The sequence below is a fragment of the Fusarium graminearum genome, chromosome 3, assembly GCF_000240135.3.
Source record: "Fusarium graminearum PH-1 chromosome 3, whole genome shotgun sequence".
Lineage (NCBI taxonomy): Eukaryota > Fungi > Ascomycota > Sordariomycetes > Hypocreales > Nectriaceae > Fusarium > Fusarium graminearum.
In genome coordinates this window covers 218,665-235,830 of record NC_026476.1, presented here as the reverse complement: position 1 = coordinate 235,830, position 17,166 = coordinate 218,665, and the positions used below count along the sequence as shown (strand labels likewise).

The following is a 17,166-nucleotide window of genomic DNA, read 5'->3' as shown; positions in this document are numbered from 1 at the left end:
TTTTAGTGGCTGAGTTGGCTGTGACATAGCACGAGTACCAAGGCCAGACCAGTGCAAATAGCTAACCCAGCCTCAAATGAGATTAGTTTAGTCAGATGTATATGAAGTACAAATATTAATAGATACAACTAACTATCTAGGCTATAACAAAGAGGTTAAGCATAGATAGTACAACCAATAACAAGTTATCCTGAAAACAAGAAGAAGCTCCATTTTTATCCCCCTCATTTGTCGGTTTCTTAGTTGGCTTCTGAGTCGGCACATCTATCTGCTCAAAGGTAGCCGAAGCTGGCGTTTTATCGGCGTCTTTCAGCGTCTTGGTCTGTTCACTAATCTTGGTTGTCTTTGTGAACTGAGCGAGAGTCGGCGGAGCAGGTACATTGCAATTTGCACCAACATTTAGTGGCCAGCAGAACATCTCGTCAGATACGGGTGAGACAAAGCACCTGTTCGCGATCGTTCCGACGCACTCATCACGGTAAGGAAGCTGAAACCTTGACGTTTTTATGACACCATTTGTTTGATAGACTTCGAAGTATCCAGTGTAGTGAATCTGGATTCGCAGCCCATCTGCCTGTTGTGATTGTCAGCTCTGTAGAAGATGATCCAAGATAATCAGGTAATTGTCCGAGACTAACCGTGAACCACCTAGTGGAGTCGTCATTCATCGCCCATTTGTCGCGAGCCGTTGTACCTGCTGCATGACGCTTGCGGTGGGTTGACGAACAACCGCCATTTGTACATGTTGGGGACTCAAGTTTTATGTTGAAGCACGTTGCCAGACAAGTCAGATGTTCATCTGTAACGTGATTCTCGCATAGACATTCCAGAAAACAAGGATCGTCCATAGGACAAGCCTTTAGTATCCCAGTTAAACCGCAAAAGAAGCATTGATTCCTGCTCATGAGTAGTAGTGCACTCCTTGGCGTAACGCACCGACGACCTGCATAGTCAGATTCGTAATAGTTCTCAGCGGTCGACTCGAATCCGTCTCTCCCGTCACGACAGAAGAATTTCTCGGCGCCGCCTTCTATGCTGACGCAATCCATGATAGCTTGTAGACCGTTCTCGGTCGCGATGCATCGGTATTCCTCATCCGCAGTATAGGCCCGACACCTATCTGCATTGCGTGAAAAGCCAGTACATTGTTTACCGTAGGCTTGTTGAACTGCCAAAATGAATATTCCCAGGAGAGTGGTTACGATCAATCTCATGATGGTGGTAGGAAGTATGCCAAACAAAGGAGGATATAATCAGAGAGTGCGGATAATGAACTAGATAGAAGATGTTTATTGTCTCCGAATCGATGAGACGAGTCGTATTTATATACCATTCTGTACAAAATCCCGAACAGAAATATCAGTTGAGCTCGCTTGTTGTGCATAGATCACTTGAACGGCGAATGTCTGAGGCTGAAACTGAATCCTGCGGTCGGCGACATACCAACTATCTAGACTACTTGGCAAAGCAGGCTACCAACAAGAAGGAGAAAAGAAGGCGCCGTTTTACCACTTATGATTTCGGCTGCATATGGCTGATTGATTGGAGTAGCTGCTGTAAAGCCTTGGATGACCCGTGTCAGTGAAGGTTAGCCAATAACATCTTATTGTATCCGTTTATTCGTCTATATGCAGTATGCATTTATTTTCAACCCTCATTTGAGGACGAGGAACGATCCTTGCCTTCGGCAGCTGATAAAAGCAACAGCTGAAAACAAGGATTCGCGCCCAACACGATATAACAGCCGATGGATCTCGGACATTGTGTTGATCCTCGTGGGTATTGGGCCGTATCTCAGCCACGGCGGTTTCATCCCCTCCCCTCCTCAAGATGTCTCAACCGTCGATCCCTCAGAGCCACCTTCCACTCTCTTGTAATTTTGAAAGCCACCAAGACTCCGAGATAGAGTGACATACAAATTGTGATAAGCATAAATCCAACACTGACAATCACGCCGGCTGTGTACACCGCCCGCGCGTTGTATCCACTCGTACCCTCGGGAACAGACCCCAAGACCTGGAAGCCACTGAGTATCAGAGAGAAAATAGCCAATGTGAAAAGGATTGGGCCATAGAACCTGGTGAAGTAGGCTGAGTATTGATAATGCACTCGTTGGTAAGCGGAGCGCCGTATAAGGAATGGTGCGTAAAAGTTCAGCCTAGTGAGGCGGATTTCGCCATATCTGTATCTTTCGGATACCTGACTGTCCTGCACACGCGACACTTCTGCAGCCCAGTGACAAAAGCAGTTCCAGGTAATATGAGAAGGGATCAGGCTGAGACTGGGTTCTTGGGCAATACGAAAGTCTGACTCGTGTCTGATGAGCTTGGTGAAAGTTCTCAGAAATCCCAAGGCAGTCCTATAAGTGCGTGTGTTTTGGTGAGCAAGGTGGTTTTCCCAGAACTGATGAGAGAGTAAATATCGAGGTAGAGGCTTTATGTAAATATGGTCCTCTATCCAGACTAGGTGCAGTTTGGGGTCTTCGGAGATAATAATTTGTCGTCCCTTGACGATTTGTCGATGAAGAGGTGAGATGTTTCCACTATCCTGTTTGGACATCCACCACAGCTTATCAGACATGGTATCCAGAATGTCAGAGCATAGCTCTGTTTCAATGAACTTTGCGACATTGTTCCTATCTTTGAGTGAAACATGGGGGAATCCGGGAAGGTAATCGTCGCTCTCGGCAAGGGCCACCAACTGATGATCTGGTGAGAAAGGGGTGCCTAGAATGTGTTCCATGTTGATGCAGGTCTACAAACACCGTCCTGACAGAGAACACGCTTACTTCTTAAATAGAATACGAGGTGTAATTTCCTTTAGCCCAGCCACTGTACTGGAATATGGGCTATGACTGGAAAGTTGGATGCAGGGGAAGTTCAGCACAGGCAAGACTAATGCAGCCTGATGCAGCCACATGTACCCTCAATACTGCACACAGCCCCTTAGAGTAAGCACTACAAGATGGCTGAGGGAATTGAAAGATTGTTCTTGAAACGTAACAGCGCTGTGAGGGTTCGACATACCGGGCAATGAATAAGAGTAGTCACGTCACCTAACTACTATATTCACTCACGCAACCACTGTAACTCACGAAACAACGATCTTCAAGAACTCAAATATAAGGGCCCTAGCAAAACTACAATGGCTGAGAGTATTATCCATTTCAACCTATGGGCTGGCCTTTGGATGTTTAGCCTTCTCTTACTATCGATCTTTTGCACTCGACATTTTGTTTTTGGTAAATCACACGGACATGCAGGCCGAAAACCCGAACATTGTGTTCTTCAAAGTAAATCCTTGGCAAAGCTTCGAACTATTCGCATAAGCGAAATCCCAATTGGCATGAGCAAGCAGTCTGTGCTGGCTGAATTGAAGAAACTAGTAGGAGAGGACTCAGAGTTGAAAACGATACTGAATAAGGTGGATTTGTCCCGATGCACCTTGGTACGAAAGACTCGTCATCACGCTTCTTCAACACTCCAGGTTCATTCCTCTTTGAGCCCAAACACCATTGTGAATGAACTTGGTAAGCATGGCCCGCTCGGAAGGTTTAAATTCGACTGTGAATTTCATGGAATTACACCTCTCTTTGAAAATGACGGTGACGCAAAGGTCGAGTACGTATATCTACGAGATTTCAAATTCCTGTCATTATATCTAACGAGTCACTTTAGTGTGGTCGCCGTACCAGGACTTGCAAGTCACCCGGTGGGCTCTTGGACCTTATCCGATGGTTCAGGAGACTTTTGGCTTCGTGACTTCCTGCCTCACGATCTCCCTAACGCTCGAGTTCTCATCTACGGTTATGATTCTAAGCTTGACAATAGTCGCTCCACAGACAACATTGAGACTATGGGTAATGCCTTGCTACAGAGTCTCAAGGCCTTGAGAGCATCCACCCAGGTGAGCGCGGGACCCCATCAAGTGAGGTTTTTACAGCTATTGACGCGACTAGACGATTAATCGACCTATTGTCTTTGTTGCACATAGCCTTGGTGGCTTAATACTAAAAGAAGTGAGCCGGCTTACTTTCGTTGTAATCTCCTTTAATACTTTACTAATCACATACCCAGACGATTCTTAAGGCGCACGACAAACGGGACGATGATGACGGATGCAGGGGTATTGCTGACGGCTGTTATGCTCTACTCATGTTTGGTGTCCCAAATACAGGGTTGAGAAACCGTGAGGAGTTGCAAAGAATAGTCGGCGGTCAGCCCAATGAAAGCCTCATCAACGATCTGGTTGTTGACCGAAACGGCCAGCCAAAGGCTTACCTCAGAGGTCTTATGACGCAATTTGCGACACGGTGCGAAGACAGATATAAAGTGGTCTGCTTCTATGAGACGAGAATCTCGCCCACTATACAGGTAGGTTATTACAACCATGGTCTTTTCTACATATGTGCCCTACTGATGATTCTAACAGAGGCAAGAAAGTGGACAGCTGGCTGAATCGGATGAGGCAATGCTCCTCGTCTCCGTCGAATCTGCCACCAGCGTCGGATTGACAACCCTCCGTCATCAATACAACGTCAATCTTCCGAGAGATCATTCTGGCCTCTGCAAGCTGAACAGGACAGATGACTATGAGATAGTCCTGGAGAGGTTGAAGCCTCTAGTTGAAGAGGCTGCCTCTCGTCCAAGGATGACAATGCCTGGTCCAGATGATAAGCATCTTGATAGTAGGTAAGCCGCGTAAACCTAATCCGCTTTAGCTTATGGCTGACACTGTTGTGCATAGGGATCAGAAAGGTAATTCTGAGACGTCTCCCGCTGAACTATACACGGAACCCCAAACGCTTTCCCGACACGACATGGCTTTTCGAAAATAGCCATTATCGTCAATGGCTGGGCAACAACCCTCCGAATACCGAGAGTCCCGGTATGATCACTCTTCGGGGTGCTTTGGGTAGTGGGAAATCAGTCCTCATGAAGAGGGCATTCGAAGAGGTAGAGACAAGTGATTCGAACGTCAACATATGGCATTGTTTTGAAAGCTCGCCAAAGCCAGATGCTTCAAGATTGAAGAAGTCTAGTCGGGGATTTTTGTTTTCTCTATTTGTGAAGCTACTGGAAAGTGTTGAGCACAAGCCTTGGGATGAGATACGACAGCTAAGTCAGGACTTGCAAGACACGGATGATGCAATTGAACACATCCCTGATGAGGTCTTTGAGAATCTGATTGAGAGTCTGTTGATCTTGAACAAAACGACAGATGGTGACAAGACTGTGACCTTTCGGTTATTCATTGACGCATTGGAACAGTGTTCTAATACAGCCATGGATACGGGGAGTAAATTGACTGATGGAAATGACGGGATTAAAAATATGCTACATTTTCTTAAAGAGCTTGAAGATTTAAGGAGAACCGATCATGTGGATATACGCATATGTGTATCACGTCGATATACACCAACCTTTAGCCACCTCGAACCGCCAACAACCGTGATTAGGGTTGAGGACCATATTGGACATCTGGTGAAGGCGTTTCTGAAAGACGAACTAGCCAAAATGCACGACAATAAGCTCTTTCACTTTTTCTTCCCCCGGCTCGAGGACCATGTTTTGAACGGCTACCTGTGGGCATCGCTATTCCTCGACAGAATCAAGGCCGAGGCGAGTATCTCAAGGCGTCTAGACCAATTCAAGATATTGGATCACATACCACACAAAGTTCAGGAAATGTATAAGGATGTCCTGAGTATGCTGGATAAGTCCCACAATATCCGCGCCGTCCGACTGCTACAAACAGCCCTGGTCGCAGTCGAGCCCATGACCCTCAACCAGCTGAGACTTGCTCTAGGATTTATGGAAGAATTCCCATTCTCTAGTATCCAAGAGTGGGAACAATCGAGAGCCAGGGAGCCAACAGGCGAGCACTTCGTCACGTGTCTCCGCGAGCTCACGTATGGGCTACTTACAACTTCCCTACCCAAAGTTTCATACTTTTTCAATTACCAAAAGTTCTCTACCAGACCGATACCAGTTCCTCAGGACACTCCAATCGTTTGCTTTACCCACAGCACAACGGAGAACTTCTTCCGAAATGCTGCCAACGATGGATGGAACGATTTGGCCAAGGAACTCGTGGACTCAAAGTCTAATCTTGCTTTACTGGAAGCGTGTTTCCGAGCTCTTGCGATCTTTGGATCAGAAGAGGACATTGAGGAATTCACCTTTATCAACTATGCATGCGAGTTTTGGCTCCACCATGCAAGAGAGGCAGACAATCTCCTTGACACTATTGATAGAGGGATGATACCAGACTTTGTCTTGCGATGCACAAACGTCACGACTCTCCTACTAAAACGTCAAAAGAAACTGCTGGAACGATCTCACGCAAAAGAGCACCTTGGATTGAATCAACCGCAAGCGGGCTTCATGACTTATGCCGCTACTTTTGGCTGCACAGGCCTTTTAAGAATGCACCTGAAGGAGTGCCAACAATGCACAGACTTGAACAACCCCCAACTCCAAACAGTTCTCAGGACCGCTCTGCAGAGTTCCATCACCTGGGGGTGGTATGAGACGGCCGAATATCTCATTTCCGTTTACTGCAGGGCTGGCTTTTCTCTCGAAAACGACGGGTTCCTCCTTTACAAAGCATGCTATGCGGGAGACATCAAAACAGTCGAGTTCCTTCTCAGTAAAGGGGCAGACGCTTCTGTCGAGTATCATCGCGGCTATATATTCCCTCTCCACGCCGCTATAGCAAAGGGTCGTGCCGATATCGTTAACCTTCTTTTAAGTAGAGCAGGTACGAATGCCCCGTCACTACTTGCCCAGAAGGGAATAGAGTCAGCGACTACAGCGTTCCATTTCGTTATCAACGTTCAGAGGCCGTCTGCTAGCAAAGGCGCCATATTGGAGAAGATGTTACTGTACATCCCGAAGGGTAGTAAAGTACTAGAGGCTAAAGACAGAAATGGAAACACACCTCTCAGTCTGGTGGAGAAGTTAAAAGCCAAAGGACAGGTAGACATTTGGAGGTTAAAAGCAAGTCTAGAAGGAAAATATGATGAGGTAGAATAAGAATTTTAAATTAATATAATGAGCTTTTTCTTATATAACTCAAACTGCGTGTCGCATCTAGGGACGTCCAGCTATCAACAGAGTTCCAAATAGAAAGACGGGTCGTTAATACGCCGCGCAAATAAATGCGGCTCGGGCCATTGCGCGACAGCCAGTGGTTTGAAGATCTGCAAGAATAGTGCCAAACTTAAAATAAATGACGGCAATGTCAAAAAGTCAGACCACTTGATGATCACCAGGTTTCGGCACTTGGCGTGCTGGACCGGGGATCGCCAGTAGTTAAATCACGCCACATCACCGAAGGGTTTCTCAAATGCAACATGGAAACAGCCGGTTTGTTTCCGATGCATCAATCTAGATCTTGACATTCCAGCCAGCAATCTTTAATTCTCGGTGGGTATTCAATAGTTAGTTTAGTCTAGTGGTTTGTTGGCCAATTGAAGCTTTTTTGGCCGAGGGCTGAGACTTGACAGAAATACTTGGTCATTTCTATGCTAGTAGAGACGGGATCATGTCTAGAGATTCTGTCAAGTCTTGCACTACTTTCAATAGTTTTGGAAATTATCGAAGCACTAAATGTAGTTCTAGGCCTAGAATTGAGACCCGGCAAGTCAAATCTGACTCGCAATTCTTATATGTGTAGTCACCTCGCCCTTTTTTTAAAGACACGCGGTGAAGGGGTCGTGTCTGTCTTTAGTGTAACATACTCACCATGGTGGCTGTCAAAACACTCTTGTTTTTCTGCGCAATAGGCGCCCAGGCTTGGGCTGCTGGTTTAGGCGCAACGGGCGTTGTCTGCTCCACCAAACTCGACACTGTTTCAATCGCACCGAATCAAATACCGACATCGACTGCCACTGTCGTTAACAAGATCACTGTAATCAAGAAAGTCGTTCGAAAAGTCAACGTGGTTGTCGTTCTCAAAGCAAAGACGACAACCATTCGCACCACCTCTGTTATTACGACTACAACGACAGCTGACCCAAGAGTCGGGACCGCAACTAGCATAATTACTTGTAAGAACGGACAGAGTAAAATTTTGTCTATAGGCAGAGACTTACCTATGTCTTCACAGCCGAAATTACTGTTTACAGCACCCAAACGAGTACTTCTGTAACGACAAGCGACAGCACAACCGTTACGACCAAATATGTGACAGAGACAGTGCCGACTGTTCCTGGATGGATTGCTATCAAATCCGAGTCACGTTATGTTCCAAGACACAAGGTTCGAGCCGAGGTGGACGATGGGGAGATCCAAGATTCAGTTGAACCGACGCCTGTTCTATATGCGCAGAGGGTGGACTGCGTGAAAAAGAAGCCTACTACTTCAATCAAGACCGTCACTACAAAGGTTCAGGGCAAATGGGTGACACTTAAAGCTGCCACCAAGAGTGTCATGTCGACTATTGTGAAGGTTTCTACTGTTACCGAGTATCCGCCTGATCTTAGTACTACTGTCACATTAACTGTTTATCCCACGACGACATCTTGGACAGAGACTACTTCAGTTTCGACTGTGGTGCAGACTGGTAAGTCAAGGCCATCTTTTTGCATGCCAGGTTGACTCACAAGACCCTTAGTCGTGGTGGAATCGCAGATACCCATCGCAACCGAGTATGCTGCCTGCCAGGACAGCAACATCCTCATGACAGCCAATGGTGGAAAAGTCATTACAGCTACATCTCCTGCCGATATCGACTCGCTATTCACATACAATATAGGTGCTGGCTATACAGCAACTTCATGCTGCGAGGCGTGTCACAAGAACCCATCTTGTCGGTACAGTCGTTTCATCGAAGCAGAAAGCAAATGCATTATACAGATCTACCCCGTGCGAAACTGCCCGACTGGAGAACTGTACAAGCAACAGGCTGTTGGAAGATACTTTACGAGCGTCAATACTCTGATCAAGTCCAAAGGCTTCTATAGTAATGGGCCCTGTGGTTATTTTTATGATGGTGGGACTGATAGTTAGCTCTTGTGTGTTGAATTAAGAAGTCGTATCTCGGTAAATCCGACTGTTACTGTGCTGGGATTGTCAGCAGTTGGATCACGCCACATTACAGAATGTTGAGCAGAGGTACCGTTCGAGTTGCCCCACTGAAACGTCCTGTGAGCAACATGATGTGATGGATTATCGGGAGAATCCGACCAACCAGAAATATAAATACAAACAGTCCTCGAGTCGTTACTCAAATATCTACATCAAACACAATTCAATCTTGCATACCAACCAAGCTACAATCACAGCAAAACACAAACAAACAACATCTTCACAATGACTACAAATTCATTCGGATCAGCCCTTCCCCGCTTTGACTTCCACCAACCCCCAGCCCCCAGATTCACAGCGAGACTGGCCCGCTCATTACCCACTGCAGCGCTCGTCACAACAGCAGCAGGTATGCATTACCCGCCATTCCTTGATTGACTTGTACTAACAAACAACACAGCTACATACTGCCTCACATATTATGTCCTAAGACAACAATACACAACTGTAAAAGCTCAACACAATCGGGCTGTAGAGACGTTGAACGAAATGAAAGAACGAGGGAATAAAACAGACGAGTGGGTGAAGAATGATGCATTATGGTGGACGGCATTCTAGACGGGACATGGACGGGTTTGGCGTTTTGGGACATCACTATGCATTTTTGAGATGGGCTATTGGCAGGGACATCACTTCGACATACAATTGAGATTGAGAATTGTATGACACTACAATTCGAGTTAACATGAATCCTAGCATTTATATATGTTGGAATCAGTACAGATCCGATGATCATCTGCGCCAAGGAGGGCTCAAGAAGCCATTCAAACTCCAAGCACATCGGCGAAGAGAGAGAAAATTCATAGAAAATAAGTATTCAATTCATCTTCCTTCTTACCAAGATACAACGCGTAAACAAACACGCGTTCAAAGTCTGATCAAGTTGTGAGCATCATTACCCTGCACCAAATCTCCCATCATCTAATTGTGGCGCTTGACAAATGTGGCGGTGCCTCAGTCAAGCCTCAACTCCGTCGCGTCGCGTACATGACCTCTGACAAAAACATCAAACACATTTCCCATCGCAACACAGAACACTCTATTACATCATGCCGCCCCGAAAAAGAAGCGCCCCAGAGGCTAGTGAGGAAGTCGCGCCAAAGCGACGATCTCTACGACAAGCAGCTTCAAAGACTCAATCGGAACCTGAAGCAACTCCAGTGACCAAGACGACACCTCCAAAGAAACCAGCAAAGGCGACAGCACAAAAACAAGAAAAGGAGCCAAAGCAACAGAAGTCAGTCGCAAAAGAAGATGCTAAGCCAAAGAAACCCGCCAAGAAACAAGAATCCGACAGTACCCGCGCTGCATCTGAAGATCCAGATATCGACTCCATCCCCACGACAAATCCCGATGCGCCCAGGCATGATGGGCAGTGGTACTGGCTCATGAAAGCCGAGCCAGAGACGCGTATCGAGAATGGTGTCGATGTCAAGTTTTCGATTGATGATTTGCGGGCCAAGACTGAGCCTGAAGGGTGGGATGGTGAGAACCCCCCTTGATCTTTTGATAAGACAAGTGCTGACATGACGGCAGGTATTCGAGCCTATGCTGGTATGATCGCTGGATTAGATGAGACGAGAAAGAGACTGATTTTCCATAGCACGAAACAACATGAGGAAAATGAATGCTGGTGATCTCGCTTTCTTTTACGCCAGCAATTGCAAGGAACCCGGTATAGTCGGCGTCATGGAAATCGTCAAGGAATTCTCAGAAGACCGTAGGTCCCAATCACCCATTTCTCTCGCAACCCCTTCTGACATTTCTGTAGGCTCCGCTCGCAAACCCAGCGCTCCATACTACGACCCCAAGTCGACCAAAGAGAAACCCATCTGGGACCTGGTGCACGTCGAGTTTCGAAAGAAGTTTGCCGTACAAATCGGTCTCAAGGAATTGAAAGAGCTGGGAAAGGCTGGTGGTCCGTTGGAGACGATGCAGTTGTTGAAGCAATCTAGACTTAGTGTGAGTCAAGTCAGTGGCGATGAATTCAAATTTTTGTATGAGTTGGCGGATAAGAAGGCCAAGGATGCGGGACTGGAGCATGAAGAAGTGGCTACGCAGTGATTGAGAGAGTTAACGATATACTGAGAGTGGCCGGGCTAGGAGGCTCGGGCTGCATCATATGTTAGCTATAGCTAGTAGGTGCATTAGATTATAAGGACTCACTTAGCTTTTCTATAGTATAAATCTCCAGTCAAGATCTCTCTATTGCTTGTGAGACTTGTCGCTTGCGGCTAATGTGCTAGTATTTAGAATCGCCCATGATGCTAAGTAGTTTGTACCAGCAAAGGCTGTTGCAGCTAAAACCCAAATAATCACCTAATTAAATGTGTTTCTTGTTAGTCTTCTGTAGGCTCTGTAATGTAACTTGTGTACTTGGAACTATAACAGTGGTGTATAATGAACGCACCGTAGCAGATTCTGTTTGAGCCACCAGATATATAATACTCGTGGCGAGCACAAGGTTTGCAAAATTTAGCATCATAATTGGCACCTGCCAGAGGTATAGCTGGTAGTAGATAGGCTGTTTCTTTATTGCCACAGCTTCTGTGCGATCAATTGGTAAGTTTAGAGTTTTTTTCGCCTCCATGAACATATAGCGGAGGTTATCGAAGCCTTTTGGATGTGCTTTAGCACGGATCAAAGCGATATTTTGTTGTGCCGCGACTGATACAGCCGTAAGGGCGAAGATAAGACCGCAGTACCATGCACCCCGTACGGTAGCCGGGACAGGAGCTGAAGGATCCCAGGTAAACGCTGTACTAATAACTGCGGCAGTAATACCTCCCTGAATTAGTGCAGAAACCAATTGTCAGTTTCTATCCAGTCTTGAGAACCCTGTATGTAAGAAAGTAACTTACTAGGACGCTGATATTGGAAAGCTCATTTGATTTAGATTCACAGAATCGCTGGATCCATTCATTTGTCTCTCCATCCTGGTTGAATGTATTAATGGCGTGCTCGAGGATTTCATAATTTGTCCGCCATGGAAGGAATATGACGGATAATGGCCATGACGCCAAAATTGTTTGAAAGGTAGAAAATAATCCGGTGCATTCTCTACTGTTGCCCATCTTGGTGTAGGAGGGAGAGGACTTGCTTGCTTAACGTGAGGGCATGAAAAGTTAGTGTTGTAGTGTTAAGAATGTATTCCAATTACAAACAGTGCATACGATTAGAGTGAACAACCTATTAATTTGAAGTGGATGGCTCTTTTGTATAAACTAGAGATAAAGAATTACGCTTCTATAAGAATATTCAGCTATTTAGATAGTTGTTGATAATCTATAGCTTGCGAGGCATTGTCTCTTGCAGGCTGTGTAAACACTGCCACTAGAGTGAGACAAAACACCTATTGGTCCTGCTGAAAATCTGCAGTGTTTATTAGCACTGCCACTGGCAATTCGCTGTCTCAGTTCCTTGGCATTATGTCATTTGCGGACAAGTCTTATGCCCAGCTTCGGTGCAATGACGCAGGGGCTATTCCATTGATCACATGCAGTAAATATGATTCGACAGCTGAAATATCTACAGCTACATACATTGCTAAGCCTCCAGCGCTTCTGTCTAAAAAAGGCCACGAATACATGACGTCAGCTGAGAGTTCAACTTGAAGCATTAACGCCGACCCGACTTTGCAACTTTACTCTTGTCTGCTACTTTATCAATTTGGGCCAAACTTACCAAGATTCTCTTACAGAAACTCATACACAAAAGAGTCTTTCTCATTATTCAATGATGAGGTTTTCTTTCTCATCATTGCGCTCTGAAGTTCCGGGAGGAATCATGACCTTATGGGCCACCATCGCAATACTGATTCATGTCCCGACCATCAGTATCGTGTTACAGGCACTACTCACTCTGACACTGGGCCATAATCTTTCCACGGGTCTCTTCATTCGAAATGTGCCTGCCAATTCGATCTTGACGTTCGCTATTCTAAAAAGGTACCGACTCGGATCGAGGACAGCATTCAACCCAACTTTCGTTGCGTGGATGTCCTCGATGCTTCTTGAGATTGAGTGGCTCACATCGTACTGTCAAGATGATAGCAATGGTTGGCATAGAATTTCCCATTTTGCCCTGCTATTAGGCCAGACAGGCTTCATGCTTTGGATTTGCCTTTACGCCGCGTACCGTACTTTACCAATCAACGAACGTCAAAATCATATACGGCGTAAATTCCACCCTATCGAACAGCGCAAGATACAACGCGTGTACTTTGTATCCTCCCCTGCATTTGGCCCAAAATGGCTGGTTTCGTCACTTTACCGAGCACACGATAGAGCTGTCTTTCACTTATGCCGTGTAGCCATCTGGGCTACTGTGTATGTGAGACGCCCACTTGTTCGCAAAGCTTTAATGTTGATAGGAAAGGGGGGAGTGGAGGTTGACGATAATGATGACGAATTCCTTACAAGCATAACGCCCATACTTCAGGGAAGGGAACATGCCAAGGCCATGGAGACAACAAGCAGATCTTTGACGCTATTCACGTTAGCCTACATAGTCTTTGCCATTACTGGGGAGACGCCTATCGTCTTTTTTGCTATGTTCTCATTGTGGCAGAAGAAACATGGATTTGTCTGGAATATTGTAGAACTGGTATGCCACTATGCACTCGAGATCGATGACGAATACTTCGAGCTGAGAAGAGTGGGCGACTCGATCGAGCTGTCCCGGAAGCCTGTTTCAAAGCCGCAATATTTCTCTGGGCCTAGCTCAAACAACCAAGAACCAGAACGTAATGTTCTCTCTCGCACATTTGTGGGCTACACCTTTTTGACCAAGGACGAGATTGAAGAAAAAGGGAAACACCTCGTTGCTATCTCTCCAAGCTATGACGCCCTTAATTTCAATTGTCAAGGCGTGCGAAACAACCTCTTCGATAGGATCTTTGACGATCGTGCTACATCGTTGAATCGGATGAACATAGGCTGGGTGTCTGCACATACATGTCTATTGCAAGGAATAGCCCAGTGGGTTTTTGTTTGGCAGTACAACCTAAATATCAACACTACGACCATCAACATCAAAACTTCGAAGACTGTGTTGGGCAAGGCTACAGCAGCGCTTCCGCTATTATGGATTGGACTTGCCGTTCTCATACTCATCAACAGTATATCTGGCATTGTATCGTGTGTATCTACATTCGAAGGAAAACGATTTCGATTTCGAACGACGATACCACAGCTTTTAGCGCCAATTTTGATACTTCGCGCGTTGCCGGTCGTCACAAGGAAGCTCAATATTCTCTCACCTGTAAAACAGGTCATATGTTTATTGTTGATCTTGCGATATACGCTCATGACAGTGCACTACGTCAACGTTCTTTGGTTTCGACAAAATGAACTGGTGGATCCTTGGTTTAAGATTGTTCGAGGTGACAAGCTAAAGTCTGCAAACTCTGCTCTACTCACTAATGTTAATTACAACGATTTCGCATTCGATCCAATTCGGGAAAGGTGGATATCGCGGTATGTTTTAGTACAAAAAGTTGAGCCTATATTCTGTGAAGAACAAAGATATAGTAAGGTTTTGCCGTGCTGGTCTTGGGAGATTGAAGAGTGGGAAGAATGGCCACTTTTTATATCTGGTATAATGACCTTAGGAGGCAGACTTCTCTAGATATATTACTTAATTAGTATATATATTATTGATTAAATATCGAAAAGGTAGTTAAATATCTCAGTGCCCAGCACATATTGACCGACACCTCAAATACCCTTCAAGATTTTACTAGCGGATCACTCATGTCCGATAAGCTATGTATTAAAACCAGCTACCTCGAATGAATTATGATGACAGAATATATTCTTGACGTATGACTCGGCGCGTTGCATAAAAAAGAAGTGATGATTTGAGAACTCGTTGCCAAGATCTAAATGCATGAATGTGAGGACATCCATACTGGAAAAACCCCAGTAATGAAATATCTGAGGCAACAAAGTTGAAGTTATCCATGGCCATGCTAGCTCATTGTCAATATCTAGAACGACATAGCCAAGATGTCCGAGCTTATAGACCAGAGCTGGACCAGGGTGGTAGCGTTAGTATTGGCCTAAGGATAGTCAGTAGTGATAATGCTGAGGAGTCAATGGATGTCATGCCTTTTTCTCGGTTCAGAAAACGATTTGTTGAGTGGATTGCTGTTCATGAGTAGCAGTAAGTTGGACTTCTCTCTATCTATTTGCCCATAGACAACGTAGACGAATAGCATGAAGAAGTATTAGCAGAAAGGGACTAGAGGAAAGATTGTATTTTTGTTTCCCAAGACTTAGGAGGCCCAGGGCACAATAAACGTGGATGTAGCATTATCGCTTGTAATTAAAGTACAGTCGTCCCTTGTAGCAATTACCAGCGTACTTGGTTTCGGGTATCCTTCTTATTATGGATCATTTTGGCCACGTATCTATGCCCGCCATTAACAGCATAGTCATAAGGCGTTTTTTCCCGATGATCGTATGAAAATGGGTCGACAGCATCGAACTTGAGGAGCGACCGGACCGTACGCTCGAATCCAACCTGGGCGGCATACGAGAGAGGAGTCCGGCCTTCGTTGTCTTTCTTGTCGACTGCAGCCTTAACGGTGTCAAATTGGAGTAGCCAGCGGACCATGATGGGGAAACCACCTCGGCAAGCGCAATGCAGAGGGGTCATGCCATTGTCGTTGGGATCGTTGGCGGCAAGGTTGGCGCGGGGTTCAACCTGTGATAACAATTCGAGAATTTTAGAATGACCGCGATGGGCTGCCATGTTCATGGCACTAGTGCGCTTCTCTTCATCGAGAGGTCCTGCAGGTAGTCTTTGTTAGCTCAACGTTGGGTCTTGTAGGGCAACACGCAATACTTGCCGCCAGTCCAGTTGAACGAGGGAGATTTCTGCATGATAAGAGAATGAACCATCGAGGTATCGCCCTTGGTAATCGCCATCGCCAAACGGCGGGCGAGATCTGGAGGGGGTAAATGCATGTGTTGGATTTACTGTGGCCGCAGTGAGGTGTATGTGCATTAAGGAAGAGAGGGACAGACTACGAGACGGAAGGAAGTGGGGGCCTCAGGCAACAACATATGTTGGATTAGTAACAGATCAGAAACATCAGCCGCTGAGAACATAAGAGACGGAATTAATAGGTCACCTTGTGCAGCTTAGGCTATTGGTTTCTATACCTAAGACTCAGAAGAAGGCACAACGTAGTGCTCGATATGTTCCTACCAAGGGTTGATAGGTCCTCCAACTTCATTATGTGCGAGTTCCAACATAGCATCTGTATAAGGCTCGTTTGGCCCCTCCCACACCGCAGTACTCGGGAGCATTTCCTCCAGCACTTGCCAAATTCTCCGGCGGTTGGCTAAACCACCAGGAACGTGGAGCTCAACTTTGGAATAATCCCACGCGCTCTCTTTAACCCCGGACTTCGCGTTAAGCGACGACTCTGCACGGCTCATGACCTGTCGTGTAAGCTTTTCCCAGTTCCACTTCTCCAGATCAACCTTGCTGGACCCTGTCTTTTTGTAAACGACCTTAACATCGAGGTCCCAAAGGAAGGCGATGCGGAAGAACATTCCTGCCCACATGAACTGAGGCATGAGATAGGTGCAATCGAGCGACAATTCTTCGTCCTGCAAATAGCTGCATACGTGATTCTTTATTTCGTTTGGTAAGAGTTCAAAAAGGTTCCTGAACATTGAGTTGGGGGTAGGCTCAAGTCTCTCGAGGTTTGTCATCAAGTCCGCGGTTAAGTCGAGAATATCGAAGGGATCCTCATCCCACTGTGATCCAATTAGTCCATGTTTTTCAAGTTCGGCGCAGAACAGAAAACTTACCCATCCTTCCCACTCATCTCCAGTGCGCAAAAGACAAGAACGTGGAACGTAGTAGCCATCAAGGCTGCGGACACCAGTCTCAGCATGAGGAATTTCGGGAATGAACCTTGATTCACCATCTGCCCAGTCATTGGATGATTCCGCCCAGATATGGCAAATACAGCGACGCTCCAATACCAGCCAAAGATCACCAAGTGAGTGAATTTTGGCGTTGGAAGATGTCTTCATAAAGCGATTGGCCATATTTT

General features: G+C 45.9%; 10 protein-coding genes across 10 annotated transcripts; 5 read left to right on the top strand and 5 right to left on the bottom strand.

Moving 5' to 3' along the window:
* Window positions 1-136: 136 nt before the first annotated feature.
* On the bottom strand, window positions 137-1,214 carry FGSG_04766 (uncharacterized protein; the record flags this gene model as incomplete). Its single annotated transcript, XM_011324908.1, has 3 exons — window positions 137-574; window positions 639-897; window positions 937-1,214. The coding sequence occupies 3 exons, from the start codon at window positions 1,212-1,214 to the stop codon at window positions 137-139; spliced, it is 975 nt and encodes a 324-aa protein (XP_011323210.1).
* A 595-nt stretch (window positions 1,215-1,809) lies between these two features.
* FGSG_04765 (uncharacterized protein) lies at window positions 1,810-2,742 on the bottom strand (the record flags this gene model as incomplete). Its single annotated transcript, XM_011324907.1, has 1 exon — window positions 1,810-2,742. The coding sequence occupies one exon, from the start codon at window positions 2,740-2,742 to the stop codon at window positions 1,810-1,812; it is 933 nt and encodes a 310-aa protein (XP_011323209.1).
* An 856-nt stretch (window positions 2,743-3,598) lies between these two features.
* Window positions 3,599-7,037, top strand: FGSG_04764 (uncharacterized protein; the record flags this gene model as incomplete). Its single annotated transcript, XM_011324906.1, has 6 exons — window positions 3,599-3,620; window positions 3,695-3,906; window positions 4,077-4,373; window positions 4,432-4,691; window positions 4,838-4,887; window positions 5,353-7,037. The coding sequence occupies 6 exons, from the start codon at window positions 3,599-3,601 to the stop codon at window positions 7,035-7,037; spliced, it is 2,526 nt and encodes an 841-aa protein (XP_011323208.1).
* A 712-nt stretch (window positions 7,038-7,749) lies between these two features.
* FGSG_04763 (uncharacterized protein) lies at window positions 7,750-9,014 on the top strand (the record flags this gene model as incomplete). The annotated part of the gene is made up of 3 exons (XM_011324905.1): window positions 7,750-8,053; window positions 8,113-8,568; window positions 8,620-9,014. 3 exons carry the CDS (start codon window positions 7,750-7,752, stop codon window positions 9,012-9,014), a joined length of 1,155 nt encoding a protein of 384 aa, XP_011323207.1.
* A 239-nt stretch (window positions 9,015-9,253) lies between these two features.
* On the top strand, window positions 9,254-9,933 carry FGSG_12607 (uncharacterized protein). The gene is made up of 2 exons (XM_011324904.1): window positions 9,254-9,441; window positions 9,493-9,933. Exons 1-2 carry the CDS (start codon window positions 9,318-9,320, stop codon window positions 9,648-9,650), a joined length of 282 nt encoding a protein of 93 aa, XP_011323206.1. The 5' UTR covers window positions 9,254-9,317; the 3' UTR covers window positions 9,651-9,933.
* Window positions 9,934-10,114: 181 nt separating this feature from the next.
* Window positions 10,115-11,156, top strand: FGSG_12606 (uncharacterized protein; the record flags this gene model as incomplete). Its single annotated transcript, XM_011324903.1, has 4 exons — window positions 10,115-10,577; window positions 10,629-10,646; window positions 10,696-10,812; window positions 10,864-11,156. Exons 1-4 carry the CDS (start codon window positions 10,142-10,144, stop codon window positions 11,154-11,156), a joined length of 864 nt encoding a protein of 287 aa, XP_011323205.1. The 5' UTR covers window positions 10,115-10,141.
* Window positions 11,157-11,722: 566 nt separating this feature from the next.
* On the bottom strand, window positions 11,723-12,166 carry FGSG_04761 (uncharacterized protein; the record flags this gene model as incomplete). The annotated part of the gene is made up of 2 exons (XM_011324902.1): window positions 11,723-11,854; window positions 11,954-12,166. The coding sequence occupies 2 exons, from the start codon at window positions 12,164-12,166 to the stop codon at window positions 11,723-11,725; spliced, it is 345 nt and encodes a 114-aa protein (XP_011323204.1).
* A 712-nt stretch (window positions 12,167-12,878) lies between these two features.
* FGSG_04760 (uncharacterized protein) lies at window positions 12,879-14,771 on the top strand (the record flags this gene model as incomplete). Its single annotated transcript, XM_011324901.1, has 2 exons — window positions 12,879-14,569; window positions 14,768-14,771. The coding sequence occupies 2 exons, from the start codon at window positions 12,879-12,881 to the stop codon at window positions 14,769-14,771; spliced, it is 1,695 nt and encodes a 564-aa protein (XP_011323203.1).
* A 538-nt stretch (window positions 14,772-15,309) lies between these two features.
* FGSG_12605 (uncharacterized protein) lies at window positions 15,310-16,078 on the bottom strand. The gene is made up of 2 exons (XM_011324900.1): window positions 15,946-16,078; window positions 15,310-15,886 (listed from the first exon to the last, which is right to left on the bottom strand). The coding sequence occupies exon 2, from the start codon at window positions 15,846-15,848 to the stop codon at window positions 15,447-15,449; it is 402 nt and encodes a 133-aa protein (XP_011323202.1). The 5' UTR covers window positions 15,849-15,886; window positions 15,946-16,078; the 3' UTR covers window positions 15,310-15,446.
* A 225-nt stretch (window positions 16,079-16,303) lies between these two features.
* FGSG_12604 (uncharacterized protein) lies at window positions 16,304-17,161 on the bottom strand (the record flags this gene model as incomplete). Its single annotated transcript, XM_011324899.1, has 2 exons — window positions 16,304-16,864; window positions 16,919-17,161. 2 exons carry the CDS (start codon window positions 17,159-17,161, stop codon window positions 16,304-16,306), a joined length of 804 nt encoding a protein of 267 aa, XP_011323201.1.
* Between the last annotated feature and the right edge of the window lie 5 nt (window positions 17,162-17,166).

Bases quoted from the DNA above. Each gene is read 5' to 3' on its own strand.
- FGSG_12605 (XM_011324900.1), bottom strand. From the start codon at position 15,848: ATGGCAGCCCATCGCGGTCATTCTAAAATTCTCGAATTGTTATCACAG.
- FGSG_12607 (XM_011324904.1), top strand. From the start codon at position 9,318: ATGACTACAAATTCATTCGGATCAGCCCTTCCCCGCTTTGACTTCCAC. The intron at 9,442-9,492 runs GTATGCATTACC...CAAACAACACAG, and splicing joins GCTCGTCACAACAGCAGCAG to CTACATACTGCCTCACATAT.